This window comes from Berghia stephanieae, chromosome 9 (assembly GCF_034508935.2).
Source record: "Berghia stephanieae isolate SIO BIC M18660-M18661 chromosome 9, UCSD_Bste_1.3, whole genome shotgun sequence".
Classification (NCBI taxonomy): domain Eukaryota; kingdom Metazoa; phylum Mollusca; class Gastropoda; order Nudibranchia; family Aeolidiidae; genus Berghia; species Berghia stephanieae.
Genome location: NC_088368.1, coordinates 3,627,671 through 3,655,569, shown reverse-complemented (window position 1 = coordinate 3,655,569; position 27,899 = coordinate 3,627,671). Strand labels below are relative to the sequence as shown.

Here is a 27,899-nt window from a genome sequence, read left to right as displayed (position 1 = left end):
CATACAATGAGACGATTTACAGTGGAAAAAGTCATCCTCCTTAAATGTTACTGCACCCTTTCGATTAAGTATCCCAGAGAGGACCAGCACAAAACCAAGAAATATAATTTCCAGACAAGTCCGTAAAGCAGCATGGAAGTGAAAACAGGCGTGGGTGAAGTAAAGACTTGGTGTCTTGGGATTATATGAATTTCTTAATAGGTGGGTTTATTATCTTATGCTGCTGGTTCGAACATTGTGCTTATCATTTATGATTTCATGTTGAATTCTGAGAAGGAAATATTGACTTTACCAAAAAGTTTAGATGATTTTTTAAATTCTGGTTTTCAATAGCATGGGATATTTTTCTTCTACCTGCATTATTTCGAGAGATATTTAATCTTTTATGCATTCTGCTCATGATTTTAGCTATTTTTCTTCCAACATGCAAAATTGCGTGTTTCATGATGTTCACTCCTTTATTTTGTAAAGACCATTTGAAGAAAATGTCTGAAAAAAAATTGGACTTCTTCCCTGGAGTACTCTCTACCCGTTGACATGAATTACGTGTCATTTTGTTTTGATCATTATGTTCATTTAGTATATGGAATATGCTATTTCGTCATGCTGGAGGCCAAAACATATACTTTCGCGAATGTTTGGAGGGAATTTCAACAGAATGGAGATTTAGTAAACAATTTGTGTCTGGTTCAAATCTTGTTATCTTTCTTATATCTAGTCACTGTGCTTTAAAAAATATGTTGCACAAGAATGATACACCTTTTTGGTGTTTAGTTACATGACGTCAAAGTTGGATTATTTTCTTACATCAATTGGAAAGCAAAAAAAAATCTAAGTTCTTGAAAAATGAATTTGCTCTCAATTTCTTATTTATGTATGGATTTTAAAATTTTAAAAAGTGTTTTCCATGGCTATCAGAATGCGTTATGAATATAGTAAGAAAAATCAATTTTAAATATTTAAAAATTGTCTCTTGTTGTATCTACTCTCTCTCTCTCTCTCTCTCTCTCTCTCTCTCTCTCTCTCTCTCTCTCTCCTTCTCTCTGTTTATCTCTCCACTCAATCTATCTATTTCAGACCTGCTTTCACGCGTGGTGACCACACATTGACAGTCCCAATGGAACTATTCAAGGAAAACAGAGAAAGACTCTGTCAGCGTCTGAAGGCCCTGAAAGACCTTCCTTCAGGGGCGATTGTCTTGCTGCAAGGAGGCGTGGCTGAAACCAGGAATGATTCTGATCATGAACTTCTTTTCCGACAGGTCAGTTTGAGATTCATTTTTAAAGAATTATAATGATAATATGGTACTCCCATGGTGAGCAGAAGGTCACTTGTTGTGTCTTCTGCCCCCCCCCCCCCCCCCATATCTGAGTAGCTCTCTGTCTTTGTCTTGGAATTAAATTGCTTAATTATGCCCTGGTCCTAGCTCGAGTCCTTAGCTGGGAGGGAGACAGTCGTTAGTATTAGTTTTGGGAGATGCTTTTAAAGATATAAATCCTCTCTTTTATGTATTGTTAGTTATTTTTTATGTTTTAGATATGTTCTGTAAGCATTTGAGTGTGTTTCTGTTAGTGGGATCCTGTGCTTGTGTTTGGATGAGACTTGGTGATTTCAGATGTAAATACACTGATAGTGTGCACTTTGGAATCTACATCTGTTCCCTGTTCGAACCAGTCTTCTTTGTCTTAATTTTTCTCATGTACCTTTACTTGTAATTCTAACATTTTTCACTATCCCATTTTCTTCCTTTTTTTTTTTATTGGCGCTGAAATGACCAATGTGTTGCAAGCGCCGTAAAACCCTTATAAACAAAGCATTACTTGTAATTCTAGCTATCTCATTTTCTTCCTTTTTTTACTGGTGCTGAGATGACCTAATGTGTCACAATCGGCATAAAATCCTTTAAAACTAAAAAAACATAATATGGTTAGTATTAGTTCTTTAACCCTCTCCTAACCAAAGGGAAATAGTCACATTCATCACGATGAGTTCCAACAATTTTATAATTCCGATTTCTGTTGTTCATCACAAAGTTTAAAGGAAATTTTGTTATATCTATCAATACTTGACCATATGTTCTAGAGCTCATATTAAATTATGGAAAAAATATTAGTCTATGTCTAGAACATACTTGTTGCTTTTCTGTTTGAGTTAAAATAATTCTGTTTTTGTGTTTGAAGTTTCAGGGTAAAAGTCTGAAAATGGTTTGTAAAAAGAGGGTTAGATTTGTAATCTCAAAATAACCTCAAGTGATATATATATATATATATATATATATATATATATATATATATATATATATATATATATATATATATATATATATAAAGTTGAAGACCAGAATGAAAGTAGTAGAAACATATGTTATAAGTAGCCTTTTATACGGTTGTGAAACGTGGACGCTTGACAAAGAATGTACGAGGAGGTTAGAGGCATTTGAGATGTGGGTGTATAGAAGAATATTAAGGCTATCATGGACAGACAGGTATACGAACAAGGAAGTGTTGGAGAATGTGAGAAAGGGAAGAATATTGATCGATACCATCAGAAAAGGGCAGTTACGGTTTCTGGGATATGTGTTGAGAAGCGACGGAATAGAAAAGTTGGTAACATCTGGGATGATCGAAGGAAAGAGAGCCAGAGGAAGACAAAGAATGACTTATAAAAATTTAAATATCCTATGAATGGCCAAATGTGATTTAAAAAGCAACACAGATTTCATGCGCACCGCAGAGGACCGTGATTCGTGGAGACATCTGACCGGCGACGTGCTCAAGAGTACAAGCCACGATGGATGGTGATATATATATCTCTCCTTTCTTTAAAAAAATATAGCCTTGTGGAGAACATTGCGCTTATTTGAGTGAATAAAAAAATTGATACGGCGCACAACTCTACTGAAAGATTTGAAAAATAGAAATGTATTTTTTACAGATAGATAAACAGATAACTTGATTTCCTTTTATAATTTAAAGTCAGTTTGAAAGTTCATTAAGTCAAACAGATATCATAAAAAATTTACCGAAGACACTAACACCTCATGACCACACCCTCAACACTATCTGTCCAGTAGAGTCCTTACTTCCGTTGTGTTGATTTAGCGGTGATCAGTGTTATGTAGTAGTGTGTTTTCATTGCGTGTATGTTTATGTGTGCGTGTGTGTATGTGTGTGTGTCGGTGTGTGTGTGTGTGTGTGTGTGTGTGTGTGTGTGGTGTATACATATGTGTGTGTGTGTGTTTTGGAATGTGGTTGCGTGGAAGAAAAAAAAAAGGGGGGGGGGGGGTCAATCAAGTAGAGAAATTCCTGGGCAAAGAGGGGGGGGGGGGGGGGGGGGGGTATGTGTTTGCTAGGAACTGTCAGATTGGCATTTTTCAGCAAATCGTGGCATTCGTAGTGATATAATTCACTTGATCACATGACGGTATTCGGATTTACAGAAATTTTAAACAAGTTTCACCGATTAACAACATCTAATATTACTGCTGATATTACTGTCGTTTTTATGCCATCGATGTGATAATTATTGCCCTGGGAAATATTTAGTTAAACATTGTCGGCAAACTGTCACTTGGTTCTGTCTAGCTTCTAGCCCGAACAAACCAAAAGTAGACATATTCGGGGACATGATATTTTTCGCGTCCGCTTCAGATTTTCATTTGACCTCAGATAAGTTAAGTAAAGGGGAGATATTCCGAAATCTCCTACATCCCCAGTGTTCATTCAATTTGTATTTTCACCGTTGATCTTTTGTCAAGCGTTTATTTATTCAATTTGTCATCATATAAAAGCGTTTTAAAAACTCTAGAACAAACCTTGATAGATTTGTGAAAGTTTAAAATGTCCTAATTTGACCATTGTTTTGATTCTCGGCCGCCATTTTAATTTGTGAAGTATTGAAGGTAGTGCAAAGCACTCCCAAGTAAAGCGTGGTAAAGACTTGCGACTTATTGATATTGATATCTACTGACTGATAAATTAAAATCATGCCGAATAAAGCATGGCACCGACGACAAGCACATCGATTAAAATGTGCATCTAATCGTAATCAAGCTATTCAAGAAAATGATTCTGGCAATATCGAATGAAAATAGTTCTTTCCCCGCGAAATTGCGGGCTTTTTACTAGTATATATATATATATATATATATATATATATATATATATATATATATATATATATATATATATATATATATATATGTGTGTGTGTGTGTGTGTGTGTGTGTGTGTGTGTGTGTGGATATACAAAAAAGTCGAGCACTATTATTTCATGGTTTTTGTTTAGAATTCAGGCTTTTTTGGATGACCTACTTGCACACATGTATATATATATATATGTATAAGTAAAGGATTGCTTGTCACACAGTTGGCCTAATCAATTACCATCATGCTATGCATGTTAGACACACCATAATCCATGGACCAGCTTCATAGAGATAAAGCAGTTCTTCATAGTCAGTCTGGATTCTGGACCATGACAAATGGAGAGCACCACTTATTCCGAGCACGTTTTTTTTTTAGATTTTATTTTACGATAGCTACTATGTTACTAGTGTGCATCTTGTGTGAGTGTGTCTATGTCAATATTGTATTGTTATAAATGTGTAACCAAATGACAAATTGCCACTTTTTGGGGGACAATAAAGATATTATTATTATTATTATTATTATTATTATTATTATTATTATTATTATTATTATTATTATTATTATTATTATTATTATTATTATTATTATTATTATTTTCACATCAAAATTTCAAGGTTTCTTGGGTGTAGAATATGATTTTGTCTGACAATGTCTGAAAATACTATCATTTATCCGGCTTTGTGGTCTTGTGGTATGACACTCACTTTTGGATCGGAAGGTTTAAGCCTCGTTCGGCTCATATTTGTGTCCCTGGAAAAGGCTCTTTACTCATATTCTCTCGCCGTACTCAGGTGTGAAATGAGTACCTGACCGTTAACAGTGCTGCCTCTGTCCGATAAAAAAAATTGTAATATCGCCTTTTGTTTGATCATTATGACAGGCGTCATGTCCAACCTACATGTTAAATGTTGCTATTGGCCAGGGACCCTTTGTAAAGCACTTTGGGCACGTTTAGTGGATATTGTGCTATATAAAAGCCCGATTGTTTTCTTGTTTTTTTTTTTTTTTTTGCTTTGTTTTTTTTTTTTTCTAGAACAGGGTTCTCTCTGACTTTGTCTGAAAATACTATCATTTAATTGCATTCATGCAGAGCTACCAACACCCATTATTTCCCCTCTGGATTTTCCACAAGGGGAGGGGGGGGGGGTCTTAAATTGAATAAATCCTGATATGGTTTCTAATAACCCGGTTTTCCTTAATTCTATTTTATGATTATGTGGCGACTGACTACACATTGAATATGTAAAGCGCTTTGAGCACGTTTAGTGGATATTGCGCCATATAAATGCCCTAGTTGATAGTCTTGTATTGTTGTCTATGGAATATTTCTCATGGACTTCAGTGTAAAGACTCGCCATTCTTAATGTCTTATTATGATTATTATTATTATTATGATTATTATTATTATTATGATTATTATTATTATTATTATTATTATTATTATTATTATTATTATTATTATTATTATTATTATTATTATTATTATTATTATTATTATCATGAACTAGATTAGAATTATATTTATTTTGCTCTTGATTTCGGGGGAAAATCCTGATTTTTAAAAGTCTTACCCTGTTTTTCTGGTATATGGGTTGGCAGGTCTGATGTACTGGGTGGGGGTTTCTGGCCTCCCATAGTGGACAGGGAAGTACTTACTTCGTCCTCTAGCCCTTCTATATCCTGAGCTAACTTTTTTTATCTCATTCTATGTCTTCCCACTTCTCTGTATATCAGCTTCTTTAATTCTTCTCCGTGTTCCTCGTGGCCTTCCCCTTGATCTTCTGCCCTGAGGGTTCCAGTCCAATACTTTCTTTGTTATAGTGGAGTCATTCTTTCTAAGCGTTCTAAATGAAATTTGATCACATTTTATATTTTATTCCCAGGAGTCCTTCTTTCAATGGTGTTTTGGTGTGGAGGAGCCTGATTGTTACGGTGCCATTGAAGTGGACACTGGGAAGGCTATCCTATTTCCTCCACATCTGCCTCAGTCATATGCTACATGGATGGGAAAGTGAGTGACTCTGACCATGTTAAGATTTTTTTTTAATTTGAGACTTTATATAGCGCAGTATCTACTAAACATGCTCAAAGCTTTTTACAAAGGGGTCCCTGACCAACAGCAACATGTAACATATAGAACGAGACACAATACCTGTTAGGCGATATTACATTTTTTTTTATTGACAGAGACGGCACTGTTAATGGCCAGGTACTCATTTTACACCTCAGTACATGTGAGTAAAGAGTCTTTTCCAAGGACTCAACTTTGCATTGAGCGAGGCTCAAACTCAGGACCTTCCTATCCGAAAGTGAGTGCCATACCACATGACCACAAGCCGCACTACTATATTAACACTACTATTTGTTCATATTAACCAGTTTACTGCCGTACTCATCATTCTCGTGACCAAAACACAAAAACTCAATCAGATTTTAATCATTCTCTTGAACAGAACACAAAATCTCAGAACCAGTTTTATAGATTTTGTGAATAAAATCAATTTTGAACATTTTCAATGAGCTCAAATTGATACAGTTTTGAGGAAATGGGGGTCACAAATTTTTATGACTTTAAAACAGGATGTTTTTCTCACGATTGAACGATTGTCATATTACAATGCGATAGTTTTAGATGTTCAAAATCTTCACTCCTCACTGATTCTTTTATCGTGATCTTATCTTATCTTACTAAAGGCTTAATAGGAATTATCCTTTTAATGCCTTATACAATAGTTTATAATTACCGAATCTCATATAGCTTGCATTGTATCATTCACAGACAGTTTTATACAATTTGAATGTCAGGAAAAATGTGTCAATTCGGCAATGTAAAATCGAGAAATACTATCATAGAATACTAGAAATTGAAAATGTTATAATTATTCTATTCATTTGGCTGGCAGGGGTTGTGAGCACTTTACCCTAATGCACAGCATCAATATAGTCTGACACTAGGACCGCGGTTACGTTTAATGGCGATGAATGATAAAGTGGCAGAGATGAAATATAGGGAATGAGATTAGCGGAAGAGTAGCGTCCCTTGATGGGACGTCACCCATAGTCTGTGACGTCACCGGCGGAAAAGTTATAGGGCAGTATAATTAGGTGCCCCAAACGTAAACAATAACAAGTTGCTAGTGATTTTCGTTAGGGACCGGAAAAATTTACGCACAATATAGGTCTCCCAATTTTGTAGTTTGAGTTGTAGGCAAAACACTTTCAGTATTGAAAAATATGTTAACATAAAATCTAACAGTTGCAGAAATAATAATATAAGACTAAATTATTCTGAAAATCAGGCTCCGAATAATTCTCGTTTTGTTCACACCAGCGCAATAATTTGCTCTGGTCTAAAAATAGATAGACTGTAACTTTTGATAAATTTTACCTTTTGTTCCATAAAATATCAATATCTAGACATTATTTGATGCATGATCGAGTATTTATGAATATGTGTTTCTTTTGCCACCTAACAGCTAAATTTTAAAGGTTATTTTTTTTTATAATTTACATTGGAACTTGAGCTGTCAAGACAGGAACATGTGGTTTGCCATGTGCTTCTAGACCTTTGTTTACGTTTGGGGCACCTAATTATACTGCTCTATTAGAGAGAGAACGTCATGTTGGTTGTGCGCATGCGTCTCTCGTCCTCGCGCGAGGACGAGAGACGCATGCGCACAACCAACATAACGTTCTCTCTCTAATAACTTTTCCGCCGGTGACGTCACAGACTATGGGTGACGTCCAATCAAGGGACGCTACTCTTCCGCTAATCTCATTCCCTATATGAAGACGTGGTAACAGTATAATTCAATCAATCCCAATATGAAATGCCCACCAGTCAGACCTATTGCAGACTCGAGACCCACGTCTGTTGTCGACCTTCAAAGTCTGTGTTACGATTGGAGAAGCCGTGCTTTATAACTGTGTTCAGGAATTTAATTATTTTCTATATATTCTTATAGATAATGATTAATAACGAAAATTGAATAATCCATTCGTTATCAAGTTTCTCCTCTTTTCCGCCAAATTTTTGCATGACAAAAAGAAAAAACCTCAAAATATTATAAAAGAATTGTAACAATAAATGTTTTATATCATCTTTTCCTCTTTTTGTTTGTATTTAAACAATAACGAAAATATATAAAAGCAAAACAAAACAAGCAAACAAACAAAAAGAAAAAAAGAAACAAAAACAAATAAACCAACCAAAAAAGCCAAACTAATTAATAGATTGGACAAAATAAAATAAAAAGAATCTTATGGTGCCATGAAACAACGAAAGTCATTCCATTGTCCCAACGGCATCTAATGCGTTAAACTTAAGTCACATTTGTCGGTGTTACTAACGGGCATGGGATAAGTTGGCCTGGGATTGTTTTATATTTTATGATTAATGGAATAATCCAGTAGTGGCAAGTAAGTGCAAATAGGTATTTGTCAGCACTGACAACAGGCCCTGTCTTCGTCAGTACTGATTAATTGGCGGTGCACCTCTTATCCAATAGTGACCAATTGGCATCAGCACCCATTGGTCAGTACTGACCAACAGGCATTATCGCGTATTGGTTTGTACTGACCAATAGCCGTAGCCTTTTGAAAATGTCTTTTATTCAGTGATAATGAAATCAGAATTGATTGAGGGGTAGAATAAAAGATTCTCCTCCTCCTCCTCCTCCTCCTCCTCCTCCTCCTCCTCTCTTTTCTCCTTCCTCTCTCCTTTCCTCCTCTTCTCCTCTCCTCTCCTCTCTCCTCTCTCCTTCCTCTTCTCTCCTCCTCTCTCCTCCTCCTCCTTCTCTCTTCTTCTCTCTTCCTTCTCTCATCTCTCTCTTCATCTTCTTCTTCCTTTTTCTTTCCCTTCTACTGTCATCATCTTCAATTTTTTATTAGTGAAGCATTATTACAAGTAGGAATTTTACTTAACAAATTTGATAATATGCATTTGATAATATATTACTAGTTATCTGTCTTTTCGTCTCCTTTCAACATTTTCCCTCCTCTCATTCTCTTCTCTTTACCCGCTCTCCTCTCATTCTGTCTATTTCTACATCTACTCCTCTACAATACAATTATTCTTCTTATTTCTTGTCCCTAGACTACTGACCGAAAGACGACTTCAAGTTTTTGTATTCTGTATAGCCCATGTCTGACAAGTAGGAATTTACCGTACAAATTCTAGAAATATCGGCATGTTGATAACCAGATGAATTCAAAGTATTCGTATTGTGCCGGTAGCAGTTTCACCTTTTAACCCTCTCAGTTCGGTATAATATAATACAAACCTTACTAGCTTGATAGTTTCTTTTGTGTCTAGTATTAAAGCATTTCAAATTGGTGACTTAGTCTGTATGCAATGGAAATTACGGAATAATGTGAAATTGATTGTAAGCTTCAATTTAATTACAAAAACAGATCAAATGAACGTTTCGGGTTTCCCCTTTATCAACAAAACAGAATGAATGAAACACCACAGATGAATGATTTAATGTGGTAGTGGCGTAGTTAAGGTTTTATTATTTATTTCTTTGAGCTTCGAGCAGCAACATTTACAATGGAAATTACGGAAAATAAGTGAGAAAGTTTGAAATGTATTCAGGTTCTCAAATCATCAAAATTTGTTTAATATAAATACGATCCAAACCGGTTTACTGGGATGGCTGGATTCCCGACAAATTGTCCCAATAAAGTGGCTGTCCTATTTAAGCAGCATCCCCAATACCAGCTTGGACTGTATTGATATATTGATATTTTTTATTTTTTATTTTTTGCTTTTACTATCACCAATTACTTACGAGAGTCTTTACGATATCTCCTGACAAGTGTTAGTCATTGTCGATTTTTCCCCTCCTTTATTTAAGATTGCAGAAGTCCTGGGCAGCAAAAGACCATCTCTCCTCCTGACTTTGGTGAGTCGTAACAAAAAAAAAAAAAAACATGAGCTTTTATATAGAACAATATCCACTGAATGTGCTAACAGCGCTTTACAAAGGGGCCCTGACCAACAGCAACACTTTACATGTAGATGAGACATGTCGGTTCTTTGGCGATAATGTAAATTTTTGGACAGAGGCAACCCTGTAAAATGAATACCTGAGCTCTTTTACTGGATATTGCCCTGTATAAAAGCTCATTTTTTACATTTTGAATTAGTGGAAATCCTGCATTTCGATCCTTTCTTTGAAATGAGGATTTTGGGATGAAATATATAAATTGCTTTGTACTACATTTCATTGGCTATGGTAAAACAAGTAGTCCTTCAGGACGATGGAACTGAATGGAGTTTAACCCAGTTTAAATAGCGTGAAACATATAATAGCAATTGCTTACAAAGCTCTGGATAGGACTTAGTATATCACATTGTACTTTCCACCAAATCTAACAGACCCAGCTACCTGAGTGGGGTCTTTTGACCTCCCATAGTGGGCAGAAAGTCACTTGCTGTGTCTTCTATTCCCCTGAATCTAAATTTAGCTGCTTTCTGTCTTTGTCTTGGAATGGAATTATTTGGTATTTGTACTGACCCCTGCCGGAGTCCTTGGCAGAGAGGCAAACAGTCAAATGTATAGTTTTAGTTTTGGGAGGTGAATTTTTTCCCTTGTAAATCACCTCTCTGTTATGTATTGACAGTTATATTCTTGTTTTGAACATAAGTGTTTCTCCAGATTGGATCATGAGCTGGTGTTGGATGAGACTTTTAGGTGATTTCAAACGAAGTACACTGATGGTATGCTCTTAGAAATCTACATCTGTTCCCTATTTGAACCAATATGTCTAACTTTTTCATGGGCTCTATATTTGCAATTGTACTTTTTTTTTTTTTTACTATCCCATTTTCCTCCTTTTTACTGAAGCAGAAATAACCTAAATGTGTTGCAAGCGCTGTAAAACTCTTTAAAAATAAAAATAAAAACACTACCCAGCTACCTAATCACTTCTGGGTTAAGAGGTGAGTCAAAATTAAATCTTGACTATGGTTGGTCTGATTTTTTAAATGTTGACAAATGATCCATGAATTGAGAGCTTGTCACAACATTCTGTAGTTTTGAAATTTGTGCTTCTCAAAGAAGCAAAGTCATATTTTATGTTTATTTATTTATTTCTCCATTTTAGTCACAAGGTTTTTTTTTTGTTTTGTTTTTTTTTTAAATTTTATTATTATGATCAAATTGATTATTTTTTTTCCGTCCAGCATGGCCTGAACACAGACAGTGATAAATACAGCAAGGAGGCAGTTTTCCCAGGAATAAGCGAGTGAGTTGACATGGGTTGTGGTAATGATGATGACAATGATGATTAATAAGGATAATACTTATTGATTATCATTCGAATACTAATTATATTAGTAATAATTATGATGATAGTAATAATAATAATAATAATAATAATATATAATAATAATAATAATAATAATATAATAATAATAATAATAATAATAATAATAATAATAATAATAATAATAATAATAATAATAATAATAATAATAATAATAAATAATAATAAAATATAATGAATAAATAATAATAATAATAATAATAATAATAATAATAATAATAATAATAAATAATAATAATAATAATAATAATAATAATAAATAATAATAATAATGACAAATAATAATAATAATAATAATAATAATAATAATAATAATAATAATAATAATAATAATAATAATAATAATAATGATAAGAAAGAAGAAGAAGAAGAAGAAGAAGAAGAAGAAGAAGAAGAAGAAGAAGAAGAAGAAGAAGAAGAAGAAGAAGAAGAAGAAGAAGAAGAAGAAGAAGAAGAATAAAAATAATGATAATAATCATGGGATAACCCAGTATTCTTGATACTTTCTATTTTATTTCTTCATTATCAATTAAATATTTGATATCTGGGTGGGATTCCTGACCTCCCATAGTGGGCAGGGAGGTACATACTGTGTCTTATATCCCCTTATATCTGTTTTCCAACATGCTTTCTGTCTTTGTCTTGGAATCAGATAACTTGGTTTTGTCCTGGCCCTGGCCGCAGTCCTGGCTGGGAGGGAAACAGTTAAATGCATAGTTATTATTTTGAGAGATGATGTATTATTATATTTGTTATTTTAAATGTATAATGTAAGCATTTGAGTGTATTCCTCCATGTTGGATTTTGTGCTTGTGTCCGGATGAGACTTATAGGTGATCTCAAACTAAATACATTGGTGATGTGCTCTTAGAATCTACATCTGATCCCTATTTGTTCCCAGTTCCCCTTTGTGTTACTTCCTCTTGGGTGCTTTAATTGTAATTCTGGACCTTTTTACTATCCCATTTTCTTCATTTTTACTGGCGCTGATATTACCTAAACAATGTGTTGCAAGCGCCGTAAATTCGTTAAAAAACATAGAAACAAAACAAAATATATTTGATATCTCTCTTCAGGTTCAAGGTCGACAATGAACTCCTGCATCCTGAAATATGTGAATGGTATGTATGGCAGTGTAGAGGGGAAAAGAACAAACTGTCGCCTTTGTGCGGCTATGTATGACACTCTCTTTTGGAATGGAAGGCCCTGGGTTTGAGCCTCGCTTGGCGTAAAGTTGAGTCCTTGGGAAAGGCTCTTTACACACATTCTCTCACCATACACAGGTGTAAAATGTGTAAAAATGCTGTTAACAGCATTATCTCTGTCAGAAAAATAATGCCTAACACAGCGAAACAAATAATCAAAACAAATAAGAGAGAAGAATGGATGAACAGTTGGGCAATGAGCACGATGGGTAGATGTATGTTTTCCCATATGACCACTCCTATAAAGACTGATAGCCTAAATAAGCTCAGAAGACACAAGCAAAGCATCTTTCAACTAAGAACACAACACATACCGCTCAACAACCATTTAAGCAAAATTACAAAAGACACATCCCCTTCCTGCCCCCTATGTCAACACCCCAATGAAACAGTAACGCACCACTTGCTTGAATGTCAGACCTGAGATACACATTCCTCCCACCAAATCCAAGCATCAGTAACACACTTTATAGTCACCTGGAACAACTACAAAAGACTTCTAACTTCTACGTCATGGCACAAGACCGAAGGGCTAGAGCTCAGGTGGTCGCTGGTTCGGATAAGTAAGTAAGTAAGTAAGAAATGTAATTTTCAAAGATATTCATGTGATTTTCAAAGATTATTTTTTTAGGTTCTACTCACACGAATTAGCAGTTCTTGTCATAATTTCAAATAAATGCAGTCTAAGTATTGCCAGTAATAAATAAATTTCGTTTCTTTTTATTTATCATTTGTCATTCATGTGTTTCTTGTTTTGTTTTTTGTTTCCTAATCATTTGGTCATGTATACTTGAGCTATTTAAGTAGGTACACCAAACCAAATTTTGAGTTAAGAAAAAACCAAAAAGTCTATGTTTCATCACATAGTACTCAATTTTCTAAGAAGTTTGATACCAAAATGAGCCCTCTAACTCAATTATTAAGGAATTTACGCAATATTGAAGATTCGAAAAATATGCGCCTTCGCGCAACTTGCTCCGGTGTCAACTTTGCGCTATTGTAAAATGAAAAGTAATCAAACCACATACCTAAAACTTGCTAGACAGACAGACAGCAACACAGGGAACACGCCTATTTTTTTCCAAGCATATTAAAGAACTTTATTTTACTTTTAAAAGGTCTTGAAAATGGCTCCGAAGCCAATTTCACATAAAACGACAAGGGAGGTAAAAAAGAGCAATTTGAACGATTTTTAAAAATTCATTAAAAAATAATAAAAACATGTACATATTCATGTGATACATCAAATTAAAGTTCATTATCCATACAATGACAAAATGTAAATAGCCAAAGTATGCAAGCCACACATTGGTCATTAAAGAACATGAAGCAAGACTGAAATAATGAAATCACAAAAATTTCACCTAATAAAAAAACTCACAAATATGCAAAATGTCAGGATATACAAATAAAACACTTCATACGTACAGCATGAATAACGTACAATTCAGAAATAGTATGATCTCCTTAGTAAAATAAATTAGATAACTTCAGCAGCTTCAGACTAAGCTATGAAAATTGAGAGAGAAAAATAATCCGAAACCGAGAAATCACAACAAAAAAAATGCACATTAAATCATTAATGCTTGAAAAAGAAATTAAACTCAATCAGGCTATATAACTCTTCGCTTCTTTGATGGGTTCTCAATGTCACCAGAAACAGAATTTGATTTTAAAAAAGACTTTAAAGCATCCAACATAAAATCAACATCACCAAATCTTAAACTCCTTCCGCCCGACATACATTTATGAAAACGTATTTCACTCTTCAATATATCTTTTATCTTTGTCATTGAATAATTTTCAACTCTAAGCCTGTCAAATAAATCAATTACATCTTTATCTGTTCGACAGGGCCCACCGTGTAATTCAACATCTCGTTCAACCTTGGAAATATTCTCCATATCCTTTATCTGCTTATCAATCTTCTTCTGTTGATTCTCTACAAATTTCAATCTTATATCATTATCTACTTTATCTTTTAACATCTTACTCTCATTTCGCATTTTCTTCCCATGCTTTCTAGCTACTTTGAACATGAGCCCTTGCTCTTCAACAGACTTTTTAGATAAAAACGATATTGTTTTATTGCGTTTGACAGCATGAATGGTGGACCGATTATGGAGTGATGCATTTCTCCTTTTACTAATGTCATAATCGAAATCACCAAATGCACTCTCACCAACCAAATTTGTAAGAGGACAATGGCTCAATGTTCTTTTCATTTCATCACTGACATGAGCATAATAACCATCATTTAAAAAATCTTTCAACTGTCTCTCAGTAACAGAAGAAACATCTTTGCATAATATTTTTAACAAATCAATCATTACAACATTATTAAATTTGTCAATTTGACTATGTACCATATCAAATGCAGGGATTTGGAAAAAGGGAGAGCATCTCCAAAAACAGATGTAAAAGAAATATCAAGTAATTCAGAGGGATCATCAGCCCATTTCTTAAAACAGTCATGCATCATTTGAACATACATAAAAAAATCAGTATACTTCACTGTATTACTCTTGACAAGAAACCAATAAGGCGAAGTGACTTTTAAACAAAATAGGGCAATACAACAAACCAATGACATTAACCTTAAATCTTGAAGGTCATGAGTAACACTCTTAATCAATAAATTTGGGTTATCATGTAAAATACCAGAAGTGAAAAAATTCAATAAATTGTCATGGTGGAATAAAATAGAAACAGCAGCTTCAAAAAAGCAATTAAACCTGTTGGACTTAAAACTAGGAATGGGAACAACATTGTGAGTATCAGAACAAAAAGTAATCCACTGTGGACGACATCCATTTTTCTGGTCACCCCCGGACCCAACAAATTACAAGTACATCGAATTATTCTATTTGTCGCAGACTCTGAATCTTTGCTAAAAAATGAAAAGGCCCCATCTTTGTCCCTTCCTAAATACTCATCGTCCTGAGTGATCAACTTTCGTTCAAAAACTGACAATGTCTTTTCAAAGGCAGAACTAATTCCTAATAGAAAATGTGCATTACAATGCAAAAAACTGATCTGAAGGGAATCTCCAAGCTCAGCGTTTAGTTTATCTGTAAATTTATGACCAAAAAGAATATTGGGCGCAGCCCTATCAGACATGACACTAGTAATTTTAGAAAGAATTTCTCTTAAAATAATATCAGGAGAAATGGAGTACACATCTTTATAGCAATCAACTAAATTACTAATAACAATCATAGCAATATCCAAAAGAGTGTCAGAATTTTCAGTGGCAACAGGCAAAAACCCCAGATAAAAGGTTTCCCCACTATCTAAAGTGAACTGATGTCCCACTATCTTTTTCTGATCTCTTGATGTACCATCAAAATGAAACGTAGCATTTTCAGATTTTAAAACATTTTCAACAGTTTGCATATTTGAAAGGACAAAAGCCTCATCACACATGTTTAAAACTGTTTGAGCACAAGGTAAATTTTCAGAAAATACATAATGAAAAATATTGCTTGATACAATATCAATTACTTTTTTTACATTTTTAGCTGAGACACCTGTCTCACAAACTAAGGCGATGACAGCTTTCCTGACATCATCAGAATATTCATTATTTTTAGAATTTTTAATTTTAATTTCAAATGGATTAGCTTCTAAATTTTCATATCTGATGATCTCTTTCTGTAACTCATCTGTAAGGTATTTATTTTTTGACTTCATTTTCTGTAAGGACAAATCTTTCTTATTTAAATCACTGTGTAAAACAGATATAGTTGAGCAATAATCTTTACAAATTTTGTCATGCCCAGCTTTAATTTCTTTTAACTTTAAATCTTTTTTCTTTAATTCAGCTTCAAACTTTTCTTCTAATTTAGACACAGTAACTAAAGCTTTATCCTCAGCTGAACTAAGTTTCTCTTTCAGTCCTTTTACCTCCTCCAGTAGAGAAAATTTCTCCGATTGAATATCACGTAGTGCAGATTCAACAATTAGAAGTTTTTCATTCAAAGACTGAATCAAATGTAACTGGTCATCTTTCAGCTTTGGAGTAGTTGGAGTTGGACTAGATCGTAGTGGGGTGGGTGGGCGAGGCGTAGGGTGCTCTTGTAATGGCAATGATGAAGGCTGTAGATGTGAGGGTGGTTGTGGAGACGAAGAAAGGGAAAATTTTGATAGCAGAAATTGCTGAAGCCTTTCAGGATGTTTGGTCTTGTTGCTCCTGAGTCGTTCATACTCTTTGAATGTTTTTTTTAGGACACAAAAAAGTTTAGAATTGATGCTCAGTCCAGATAAATGACAAACCCATTGAGCCGTTGTGTTTGAACTTAATCCCATATCCCTCCTGGAAAGTTCAATATCAATAACTAATCCGTTATCGATGTGTTTCAAATCCAGTGAAGATGCAGACGGAAAGGGCAATGAAGCACGGGTGATGCCAAAACTCGACAACTTATCCGAAATAAAGTCGAAGTCAACCCCACATTCCAGGAACGACAGATCATGCCGTTGCATGCAGAATCTCTGGTAAGCACGCTCCACTGCATGCCTTATCCGTGATCTGTGTGATGCAAGGTCTGGGGATATCCGTAGAAGACAGTCTTCAATCTGAAATCAAATTATTTGAAAAGATGAGACAATGGCAATACAACACAATTTTACATTGTCAATTGTTACCTAACTCTGTACCTTTCTCGTTAGCAATGCTTACTCATATGTACAGTGAATCCCACTAGGCACTGAAATGCACCAATACCCCTTCATATGATCCTCACCGATTTCTTCCTGTAACAAAACATCTTAATCTTAGCCAGCAAAAAAAAAATAAAAAAAAGCGGTCAGAGAACAACTGTCTTGACTTTGCTCACTTCTTGACAATGGATGATCACATGATAGCTTTGGGAAACTTCTCTGAAAAAAACGTGATTACATATAAATGACGAAATAAAAATATAGTCACCTCCTTCCAAGATTTTTTTGATGAGCAGTTCTCCGATTCCTGCTTCAAAAAATAAAGCTGTACAAGTAACTTCTGGTTCACTTTTATTGGTGGCAAATCTGGTCGTCTACCTCTCCCAGATACCAAAAAGGTATTTTTTAACCCTTGGTAAACATCATCATCTGAGGAAATATATCAAAATGAAAATTACTAATTTTATCATTAAAATCAAAATCTTCCTTACACAAACATTGAAATAGATACACGTTATTATTATCCCCAATAAATAAAAAATACCAAACAATAATCTGAATCTGATGAATAGGCAATAATTACAACATGAATATGAAAAAAAAAAAAGTCATTTGCCATGGTAATAGCTAGTAATAATAAGTACCAGGCAGTCTGGTAGCGCACAATTAATATTTGATCTACTGAAATTATATTGAAGGATCACAATAGTCATATAACTTTATAAACAAATCAGTCCACATCCAAATTATTGACAGGGGTCTGAGCCCATCCAAAGCAAAGTTTCATAACATAATTTTTTTTAAAAAAAGCTTACTATTGCTGTAAAGTCACATACGCCTCTATAATAATAATAATTAATGATAATTTCTTAACCAATAACCTTAGAACGCATTCGAACTAAAACAAAACTAATGTGAATCTCGATAAGTTGTCCGCAATGGACTCGTCCGAAACCTGAATTGAGTGTCCGCCATTTTGAAATCAAGATTTCATCGCCACAAAAGTCTAGTGTATTAAGATGACAAAATACAGCTGTATTATTCATTAAAATAAAATTTAGATTGGTGTCATATAAAATTAGATAACTGATTAAAGTCTTACTGGTATTTGTTTAGGGGAAAATATAACATAAAAAAATACAAAGTGCCACAAAGTTCCCAGTTGCTGGATACGAGGGAATACCGCAAGTGAAAGAATTTTAAAAGACACTGCGTTTACGATTTTGACAAAAAAAAACTAACTAATATAAAAAAAGCATATTTTCAATGATCAGAAAGTAGATTTCAAACATATAACTTACCTATAATGAGCTTTGAATCCATTCTTGAATGAAATCAATCAATCAATCACACCTTGTTTACAACTAGTCGCGAGTCGACTAACGTCAACTCGGCTCCTTCGTTTGAATGACTTCGCCGGGCATGGTCGTTCTTTTTAAATAGCCAGCTTGCGGACGCTGTTCCATAAAATAGTTTCGAATTTTTACCATGAATAGAAAATTGACTACTTTTTCATTTCATGTAAGTTTCGTTTCAATGTTCTCATATTTCGGCATTTTTTTTGTCAAAAACTTCAAAAAAATCGATTTTTAGAGAGGAATATGATTTTATACAATATAAAATTATATACCAAACGAAAGAGAATTCAATTCTGCTTCAAATAACACCATTCATTTCCCGATCTCATAAACGGCGCTCGCAAGACATCCGGTTGAAAAAGATGAGGTCATAAAAACTGACCGTGAGCATTCCGACCAACCGTTTTCTACACATTTTTATTCAAATCTATTAATATTACTTATTGAACAAAACCATTTTCTTTTTTCCCTATCATAAAGAAAAAAGGATGATCTTTACAATGACACCAAGTGTAATGCATACATTTTACACATTATTTGAGAGTAGCAGTGTGAAAGTGATGAATTTTCCCGATTTTCATCACAATTTTACCCGATAGTGGCTGGTTTGGAGTACCTAATTTAAGGTGACATTTTTTAATTAACCCATTCTTACCACGCTACTCTGCCTTGGGTGGCCTCTTTCTGACTGCCACAGAGGCTGATGTAGCATGCTAAGGGTTAAAATCAATGTTCTTTAAAATAGTCAAGTAGTCTGGTATATATTTCTGCTTTTTTCTTGCTTTTAATGAAACAAAACAACTTAATGTAGCTTTTAAACCTATCATTATTCATATTTATTGTATAAATTAGGTTTTGGGGGTAACAAGCACACAAGAACATGCATAAATGTCAGATTTTTGGCATAATGTCGAATTTATGGCATCATTTGTCTTTTTTGGGCATAATATTGGCATTATTTTACCCCCAAAAAAATGGCATAATTCCGCGGGGACAGTATAATGCTGGCTCCCAAGGTCGGGCAGTATTGAAAATTTGTTTTGCGTTCCCAGAGCAAGAGTTCAAGAATCTGATATTATTACTCTGTGTGTATTTCAGCCGTGTGTTTAAATCTGACCGTGAGATTGAGGTCCTTCGATACAACAACAAGATCAGCAGTGATGCACACATAGAGGTAAGTAAGTATAGATAGAATGCGCTTGGCCAAGGAGTTCACAACATTGCCATCCGGAAGTATAACGGACCAACACACAAACTCTGTGTAACCATGAACTTTTATAGTCTGGTTAATACAGTTTAGTGAGAACAACTCACAAACGCGGATGGCAAAAACAATAACAAAGGCCTGAGTGACGTCATCTGCATACTATCTATAAGTCATAGTCATGCTCAGCTTCTACAACCTGTGGACTGTACTGTAAAAAATAATAAACACAAATGATGAATATAACAGTTATAAAAAAAAAAAATAAGAACAGAATACCAAACATGGAACGTTTCAGGCTCAAAACCCGTCCTCATCCGTCTGTTTTTTAATTAATGTATTTATATTATTATTGAGGGGGTTTTTTTTGTTGGCTGAAGAAGGGTTTTGAACCCAAAACATTCCGTGTTTGATATTTTGTTCTTTTTTGAAGCTGTTAAACTCATTTTTGTTTATTACTTTTTGAAGTAAATATAGCTGGGTGGGGATCCTGACCTCCCATAGCGGGCAGGGGGGTCCATACTGTGTCTTCTATCCCCTTATGTCTGTTTTCCAACATGAGTTCTGTCTTTGTCTTGTAATGAGATTACTTGGTTTTGTCCTGGCCCTGGCCTGAGTCCTGACTGGGAGGGAAACAGTCAGATGCATAGTTATTGTTTTGAGAGATGATATTTTTTTCCTTGTTAATCATCTCTCTGTTATGTATTATTATATTTATTTTTAATGTAAAATGTAAGCATCTGTGTCCTCCTTTTTGGATTTTGTGCTTGTGTCCGGATGAGACTTATAGGTGATCTCAAACTAAGTACATTGGTGGTATGCTTTTGGGATCTACATCTGATCCCTATTTGTTTTCAGTTCCCATATGTCTTAATTTTTCTTGGGTGCTTTAATTGTAATTCTAGAACTTTTTACTATCCCATTTTCTTCCTTTTTACTGGCGCTGATATGACCTTAATGTGTTGCAAGCGCCGTAAAACCCTTTTAAAAAAAAGTAAATATAGAATTATAGAAGTTGATGGAAAATTATGCCCTACTGTGTGATGTTATGTTTGCCATGACATCCATCCCACAATATATATTTTACTTTTTTACTTTGTTTTCTGTCCTTGTTTTGCAATTTAATTATTTACTTTACCCAGGATCTATAGCCAAAGGGAAACAGTCAAATGAAGACTACCTTTGTTTTTGTGAGATGATTTTTTAAACCATGTAAACCGTCTTTCTTTTATGTACTTACATATTATTTTTGTTACAAATTGTTTAGTTTTTGATATATTTTGTACGTATTTGAGGCCATTCTTCTCGGCACAATCCGATGCCTTTGCCATGGATGGGGCTTGCAGTCGCAGTTTGTTCTTGGAATCTAATTCTCTTTGCTGATTGAAGTAGTTAGCCCCGGGTGGGGTTCCTGACCTCCCATAGCGGGTAGGGAGATCACTTACTGTGCCTTCTATCCTCCTATATATCTGTTTTCAAATATGCTTTCTGTCTTAGTCTTGGGATGAGATTACTTGGTTTTGTCATGGCCATGGCCAGATACCCTAGCTGAGAGGGAAACAATCAAATGTATAGTTAGTTTTGGGAGATGATATTTTTTGTCTCGTTAATCATCTCTCTGTTATGCACCGTATTATGTTTTGTTTATATATTATATATGATTTGTAAACATTTGAGTGTATTCATCTTAGTGGGGACCTGTGCTTGTGTCTGGATGAGACTTTTAGTTGATCTCAAACTAGTACACTGATAGTATTCTCTTGGAATCTACATCTTTTCCCTATTTAATTTGAACCAATTCCCCTTTGTCTTACCTTTTCTTGGGTACTTCAATTGTCTAATTCTAGAACTTTTTTACTATCCCATTTTTTTTCCTTTTGACTGGTGCTGATACTGATATAACCTAAATGTGTTGCATGCGTCGTAAAACGCTTAAAAACAAACAATAGTTAGTTTCTTTTGTCTTACTTTTTTTCGGGTGTTTAAACTACAGAGCTTTAATCTTCTGAATATCCCATCCTCCGTATTCCATTATGACTACCAGGCCATTAACAGCATTGTCCCTGTCGGAAAATTAAATTGTATTATCACCTAGCAGGCGTCATGTCTCGTTCTTTATGCTACGTGTTGCTGTTGGTCAGGGACCCTTTGTAGAGTGCTTTGAGCATGTTTAGTGAATATTGTGCTATATGTAAAAGCACAACTGTTTTTTTTTAACAACAAAACAGAACATTATCTTTAAGAACTGAGTTGACGTCACTCGTGTCTTTTTTATTGTTTTTTTTTTTTTTGCCATCCAAGTTTATGAGGAATTCTCACTAATCTGTATTAACCAGACTATACGAGTTTATGGTAACACATAGTCATAGGTTTGTGTGTTGGTTGGCTCATTATACTTCCAGATGGCAATGTTGTGAGTTTCTTGACCAAGCGCATACTATCTACACTATTCCAACTATTAGTTCTTTTCATGATGAAGCCAGACTGATCTTAATGGTTAACCTTGTTTTATATTGAATTTTTTTTTTTAAATGATTTCCTATGTTTTTACTTTTTTGTACTAATTATATTCTCTGCCCAGGTGATGAAGAATGTCCGCCCAGGGATGTATGAATATCAAGCCGAAAGGTGAACAGGAGACATTTACTCAGATATGAAAATGTGACCAAACAGGTTGTCACGACTTACATAATATTTCAAAGTATTTAAAAGTTATGGAGATAAAGATAAAGGGAGTAAATCTGACTCATGAATGAACAACACAAAACAAACTACGTTTCGGCCCTTGGCCTTTATCTCCATTTTATTGACTCATTTAGTCACCTCTATTTATTAGTTTTATTTAAAAGTTAAAGTGAGAATTCCCCTAAATGAGTGTAATAGTAATCATACCTTTTTTAGTTGGTACAGATTTTTTTGTAAACATACGAGGCTGAGTGAAAAGGTCATCTTGTGGCATGACAGATTGGAAGGTCCTGGGTTCGAGCCTTGCTCGGCGCATAGTTGAGTCCTTGGAAAAAGCTCTTTATTCACATGCTCTCACCATACTCAGGTGTAAAATGAATACCTGTCGGAAAAATAAAATTTTTAATATCGCCTAACAGGTGTCATGTTTTGTTCTATATAATATGTGATGTGTTGCTGTTGGTCAAGGACCCTTTGTAAAGCATTTTAAGCACATTTAATGGATATTGCGCTATATAAAAACAAGTTGTTTTTTTTTTTTTTTTTGGGGGGGGGGGGTTCCTTTTCTTTTTTTGATTGTTTGTAACATTGGCCACAAAAAAACCCCAGTACTAAATAATTGCACAGAACTAAGAACAAAAATTGTTTTCAATTGGTTAAATAATGAAAAATGAACCAAAACCTGACAATCTGGCATCAAAATGATAGAGGAGTGTCTTTTCAAAGTCAATTCTTAGGTCACACTGTTTTAAAAACTTTTAGAAGCTGTTTCTACTATTCTATTGGTGCTAGACCATAAGTATTTTAATTAATCTACCCAGAGAAGCTGAACTGACAACACATAGGATCAACATTGGTCCCTTTGGTAGTGAGGCAAGTGCTCTAACACATCACTATCGAGACCCTTTCAATATTCTTTGTCTGCTCAGATATGACTGAATTTATTTTTAAAATAATTTTGGGTTGAAAATATAATGTTTATTTTCCAGTATTTTCCATCACCACTGTCGATACGTTGGAGGTATAAGATTGCTTTCCTATCATTGCTACTGTGGCAGGTAAAGTCTTCCACTATATTTTTGTTATTCATTCATTGTCATGACATTCTAAAGTTGGATTGTAATTGGATTCAGTAGTCTGATGTCACGCCGCCCGGCAACGGCGGCCATCTTGGTTTTAAACAAAGAAAATCATTACTTTTTATTCTTCATACTGGCTAGAACTTTTCATATGCCTTGTGATCAGAATGTGTTAAAGTCAAAACATGATCAAATTTATGGGGTTTTTTTTCCTCTGGATACGCTTTTATGCTCGCCAGGGAAATATTTCATACAGCCGTCCGCCATTGTTCTGATAGTTTAGAGCCAGTGTCACTAAGTTACCATGCGTCATTAGGAAGGAAGTGACGTTACGACTGTTGAAGAGTATTGTAGATACTTGCATCATCCCATTGCAGCCTTTTTCATCATTACTGCTATTACTATTACTTTTACTATGGAGGAATGAGAAAACTTAACTACTATCCAGTATGTGGAAGTTAACGCATCCGTCTCAATCGTCACACTTTCTTTTATCACCAAATTGCAGCCAACTGTTCTGATAAAATTGGGAATGTCCCAATTTGGCAATTCGAAGAAAAAGTTAAAATGTTACAATGAATGACATAATGACTCAGTCAAATGATGAAAAGGTTTAAACTGAGATATTTCCAAGTTTAGTTAAAAGGTCAATTTTTATCAAAAATGAGTTGTCATAAATGATTAACTCAACTGTTGTTGTACATCTTCGGGAAATATCAAAGCTTAATATTTTTTACAGCTAGTCAAGTTGAAAAAGTATAAAAATTGAGAAAAGTTGCTGGATTCCTTTCTGTCTTTGTCTTGGAATGAGATTACTTGGTTTTGTCCTGGCCCTGGCCGGATACCCTGGCTAAGACTACTAAGAGGAAAACAGTCAAATGTATAGTTAGTCTTGGGAGATGATATTTTTTTCTCTTGTAAATCATCTCTCTGTTATGCACTGTATTATGTTTTGTTTACATATTATTATTATTTATGAGCGGCGGATAGTTGAGTCCTTGGAAAAGACTCTTTGGTCACTTTCTCTTACTCTACTCGGGTGTAAAATGAGTACCTGGCCATTAACAGCGTTTTCTCTGTCCACCAAAATTGTAATATCACCTAACAGGCGTCATGTCTCGTCCTACATGTTAAATGTTGCTGTTGGCTGGAGAGCCCATGTAAAGTGCTCTGAACATGTTTAATGTATATTGCGAAATATAAATGGTCTAGTTTTGTTTGTTTGTTTTTTTTGTTATCTCAGTATGAACTAATGCGGGAAATCGACTGTTTTAGCCACAGATATGAAAATTGGGGTTCCTTTTTATTCTTTATAATTTATAAAAGATTTTCTAAAAATTTCTCACATTCCAAATTATCCTAAGTTTTTCTTATCATTTTAAGTCTAAATTCACTTTAAATTCTCTTTCTGTCAGTGGAGAACACAGTGGTGTTTTATATTACGGCCATGCTGGTGCCCCCAATAGCAAGCTGATCAATGATGGAGACATTTGGTAAGTGATCATTCTTTTTATAATATTAATATATAGTTAATGTGTAAAAATAAGTTCACACGTGTTTCAACCTTCATAATATTGGGTAGCTACAAAACAATTACAAAAAATGTGTATTTTCATTTGTTGTGCATCTAAAGAAAGCTCATTCACTTCTCAATCCAATATAGGCTACCTACATAAGTAAGATCTTCTCAATGCCCTGGATAACAAGTGTCATATCTCGTTCTACATCTTAAGTGTTGCTGTTGGTCAGAGACCCTTTGTAAAGCACTTTGAGCACGTTTAGTGGGTATTGCTCTATAAAAAGCTGAAGTTTTTTGTGGGGTTTTTTTTATGTCTTCAGCCTATTTGACATGGGAGGAGAGTACATATTACTGTCACATGCTAGAAATAAAAACTAAAACTCTTTTGTTCATTTTTGTTCTCGTCTTCAGTTTATTTGACATGGGAGGCGAGTATTACTGCTACAATTCGGACATTACATGTTCATTCCCTGCCAACGGCAAATTCACAGAGGACCAGAAATTCATTTACAATGCCGTTCTCGCTGCCAACATGGTTGTCAGGGCTCTTGTTAAGCCTGGTAATTATCATCATCGTCATCATCATCATCATCATCATCATCATCATCATCATCATCATCAACTTTATCATTATCAATAAATAAAGGAAATAGAAATAAATAAATATTTTGAAATGAATGAGTAGATTAAATAATCTGCACACTCATACTAGTCTATAAATATTTGTGGGTGATTTTGATAAACACATCAATGGGGTAATAAAACATCAAGAAGAAAAAAAAGGATGCCAGTACTTTCTGCCAGATTTCAGAAATCAGCTACCTTATCACTACTAATGTGAATGTGGACAGAGTGCTGAAACCCAAGTTGGTCTAAGTTAGTCTGTTTGCCATAGTGTGAAAGGAGGATAGCAATTGTTTGCTATCCTTTGGATAGGATGCTAGTCTGTCGCAAAGTTCTTTCCGCCAAATCTAACAGACTCAGCTATCCATTCACTGCTTGGGGGCAGGGGGGTCCGAAATAAAGCTCAACTACACCCGGGATCGATCTCAGTCCCTTTGCGTGTGATGCGAGTGCTCTACCAACTGAGCTATCGGGACCCAAAAAAAAAAACAATAACAGAGAGATGAGTGTCAGCAGCTTCACTCATCTCCAACCCCAATCAATAATGTTCTGTTCCACAACTGTGTCAACTAGGCGGGGTTCCTAACCTCCCATAGTGGGCAGGAAGGTTACTTACTGTGTCTTCTATCCTTTTTTTTTCCATTGTATTGTAAATCATCTCTCTGTTATGTTGTTTTGAATGTATAACGCAAGCATTTGAGTGTATTCCTCTTAGTCGGATCCTGTGCCGGTGTTTGGATGAGACTCAAACTAAGTACATTGATATTTTGACCTATATATGTTTCAACTATTATGACATAATTAATATATATATATACCTATATTAATTAAGAGTCACAATTACTGCCTTTATCTTTCCCTCCATAAGTACATTGATAGTGTCCTCATGGAATCTACATCTGTTCCCTATTTGAACCAATTCTCATTTGTCTTACTTTTCTCTTGTGCTTTTAATTGTAATTCTAGAATTTATTTTCACCCTCCCACTTTCTTCCTTTTAACTGGCGCTGAAATGACCTAAATATGTTGCAAGTGCTGTAAAACCCTTTTTAAAAAAATAAAACAACTGTCTCAATACGTTTTCCTCCATAGGTGTGTGTTGGGCTGACATGCACTGTGCAGCTGAACGGGTCCTTCTGGAGCAGCTTGTCAAGCTTGGAATTCTCAAAGGGGACATTGAGGAGATGATGAAAGTGAGGCTCGGGGTCGTCTTCATGCCACATGGTATAGGTCACTTCTTGGGTTTGGATACCCACGACGTTGGAGGATACCCACATGTAAGGTTTGATGTGGCTGGCGACTGACTTGAATACTACAAACCACAATTTCATTTTATTCATACTAAAAACTAAAACTAAAATTCCCTTTTTTCATCCCAAAGAGGAAATTTGTCGTTAGGGTCTATTCCAAGAGAAGACTAGAATAACCCAGGCATCAGCCGCAGTGCAGTGGCCACAAATTGAGCTAGGGCAAAGGTGACTTGCTCAAGGCCACAAGGGCAGCAGCAGGTGATCGAACTTGGTACTTTTCAGGTATGAAGCAAAGACCATACCGCTGAGCCACGCTACCACCAATTGCCCAATCAACAGCAGAAAATTCTATTAATACTATTATTCTTGAATAAATCAGGTTTGTTCTGGGTGGGGCTCCCTTATTGGGCAGGGGGGGGGGGGTACTTGCTGTGTCTTCTATACCCCTATACCTGTTTTCCAATTGCTTTCTGTCTTTGTCTTAGAATGAGATTAACTTAGTTTTGTCCTAATCCTAGCCGGAGTCCTTGGCTGTGAGGGAAACAGTCGAATGTATTGTTATAGTTTTGGAAGATGACATCTTTTTCATTGTAAATCATCTCTCTGTTATGTACTGTTATTTTTTTCATATTTAACATGTGATTTCTTAACATTTGAGTGTATTCCTCTTAGTGGAATCTTGTGCTGGTGTCTGGGTGAGACTTTTAGGTAATCTCAAACTAAAAGTACACTGATAGTGTGCTCTTGGAATATACATCTGTTCCCTATTTGTACCATTTCCCCTTTGTCTTACTAAGTCCTTTTAATTGTACATCTAGAATGTTTTTACT

General features: G+C 34.9%; 2 protein-coding genes and 1 pseudogene across 3 annotated transcripts in view; 2 read left to right on the top strand and 1 right to left on the bottom strand.

Moving 5' to 3' along the window:
* Positions 1-20,424, top strand: part of LOC144979515 (uncharacterized) — a 144,740-nt gene extending 124,316 nt beyond the window's left edge. Inside the window, exon 4 of the transcript XR_013646721.1 lies at positions 20,390-20,424. The gene's annotated coding sequence lies outside the window, so the exon portion shown is untranslated. The remainder of the gene's footprint in view (positions 1-20,389) is intronic.
* LOC144979522 (xaa-Pro dipeptidase-like) overlaps positions 1-27,899 on the top strand; it is a 34,734-nt pseudogene that overhangs the window by 3,640 nt on the left and 3,195 nt on the right. The window contains exons 2-13 of the transcript XR_013646724.1: positions 1,078-1,261; positions 6,035-6,162; positions 9,247-9,317; positions 10,010-10,057; positions 11,341-11,402; positions 12,560-12,604; positions 19,807-19,882; positions 22,494-22,540; positions 23,587-23,655; positions 25,092-25,169; positions 25,607-25,755; positions 26,912-27,096. The product of XR_013646724.1 is annotated as a xaa-Pro dipeptidase-like (transcript). The remainder of the gene's footprint in view (positions 1-1,077; positions 1,262-6,034; positions 6,163-9,246; positions 9,318-10,009; positions 10,058-11,340; positions 11,403-12,559; positions 12,605-19,806; positions 19,883-22,493; positions 22,541-23,586; positions 23,656-25,091; positions 25,170-25,606; positions 25,756-26,911; positions 27,097-27,899) is intronic.
* LOC144979374 (uncharacterized) lies at positions 15,365-19,328 on the bottom strand. The gene is made up of 3 exons (XM_078926023.1): positions 18,652-19,328; positions 17,619-17,779; positions 15,365-17,266 (listed from the first exon to the last, which is right to left on the bottom strand). The coding sequence occupies exons 1-3, from the start codon at positions 18,671-18,673 to the stop codon at positions 15,365-15,367; spliced, it is 2,085 nt and encodes a 694-aa protein (XP_078782149.1). The 5' UTR covers positions 18,674-19,328.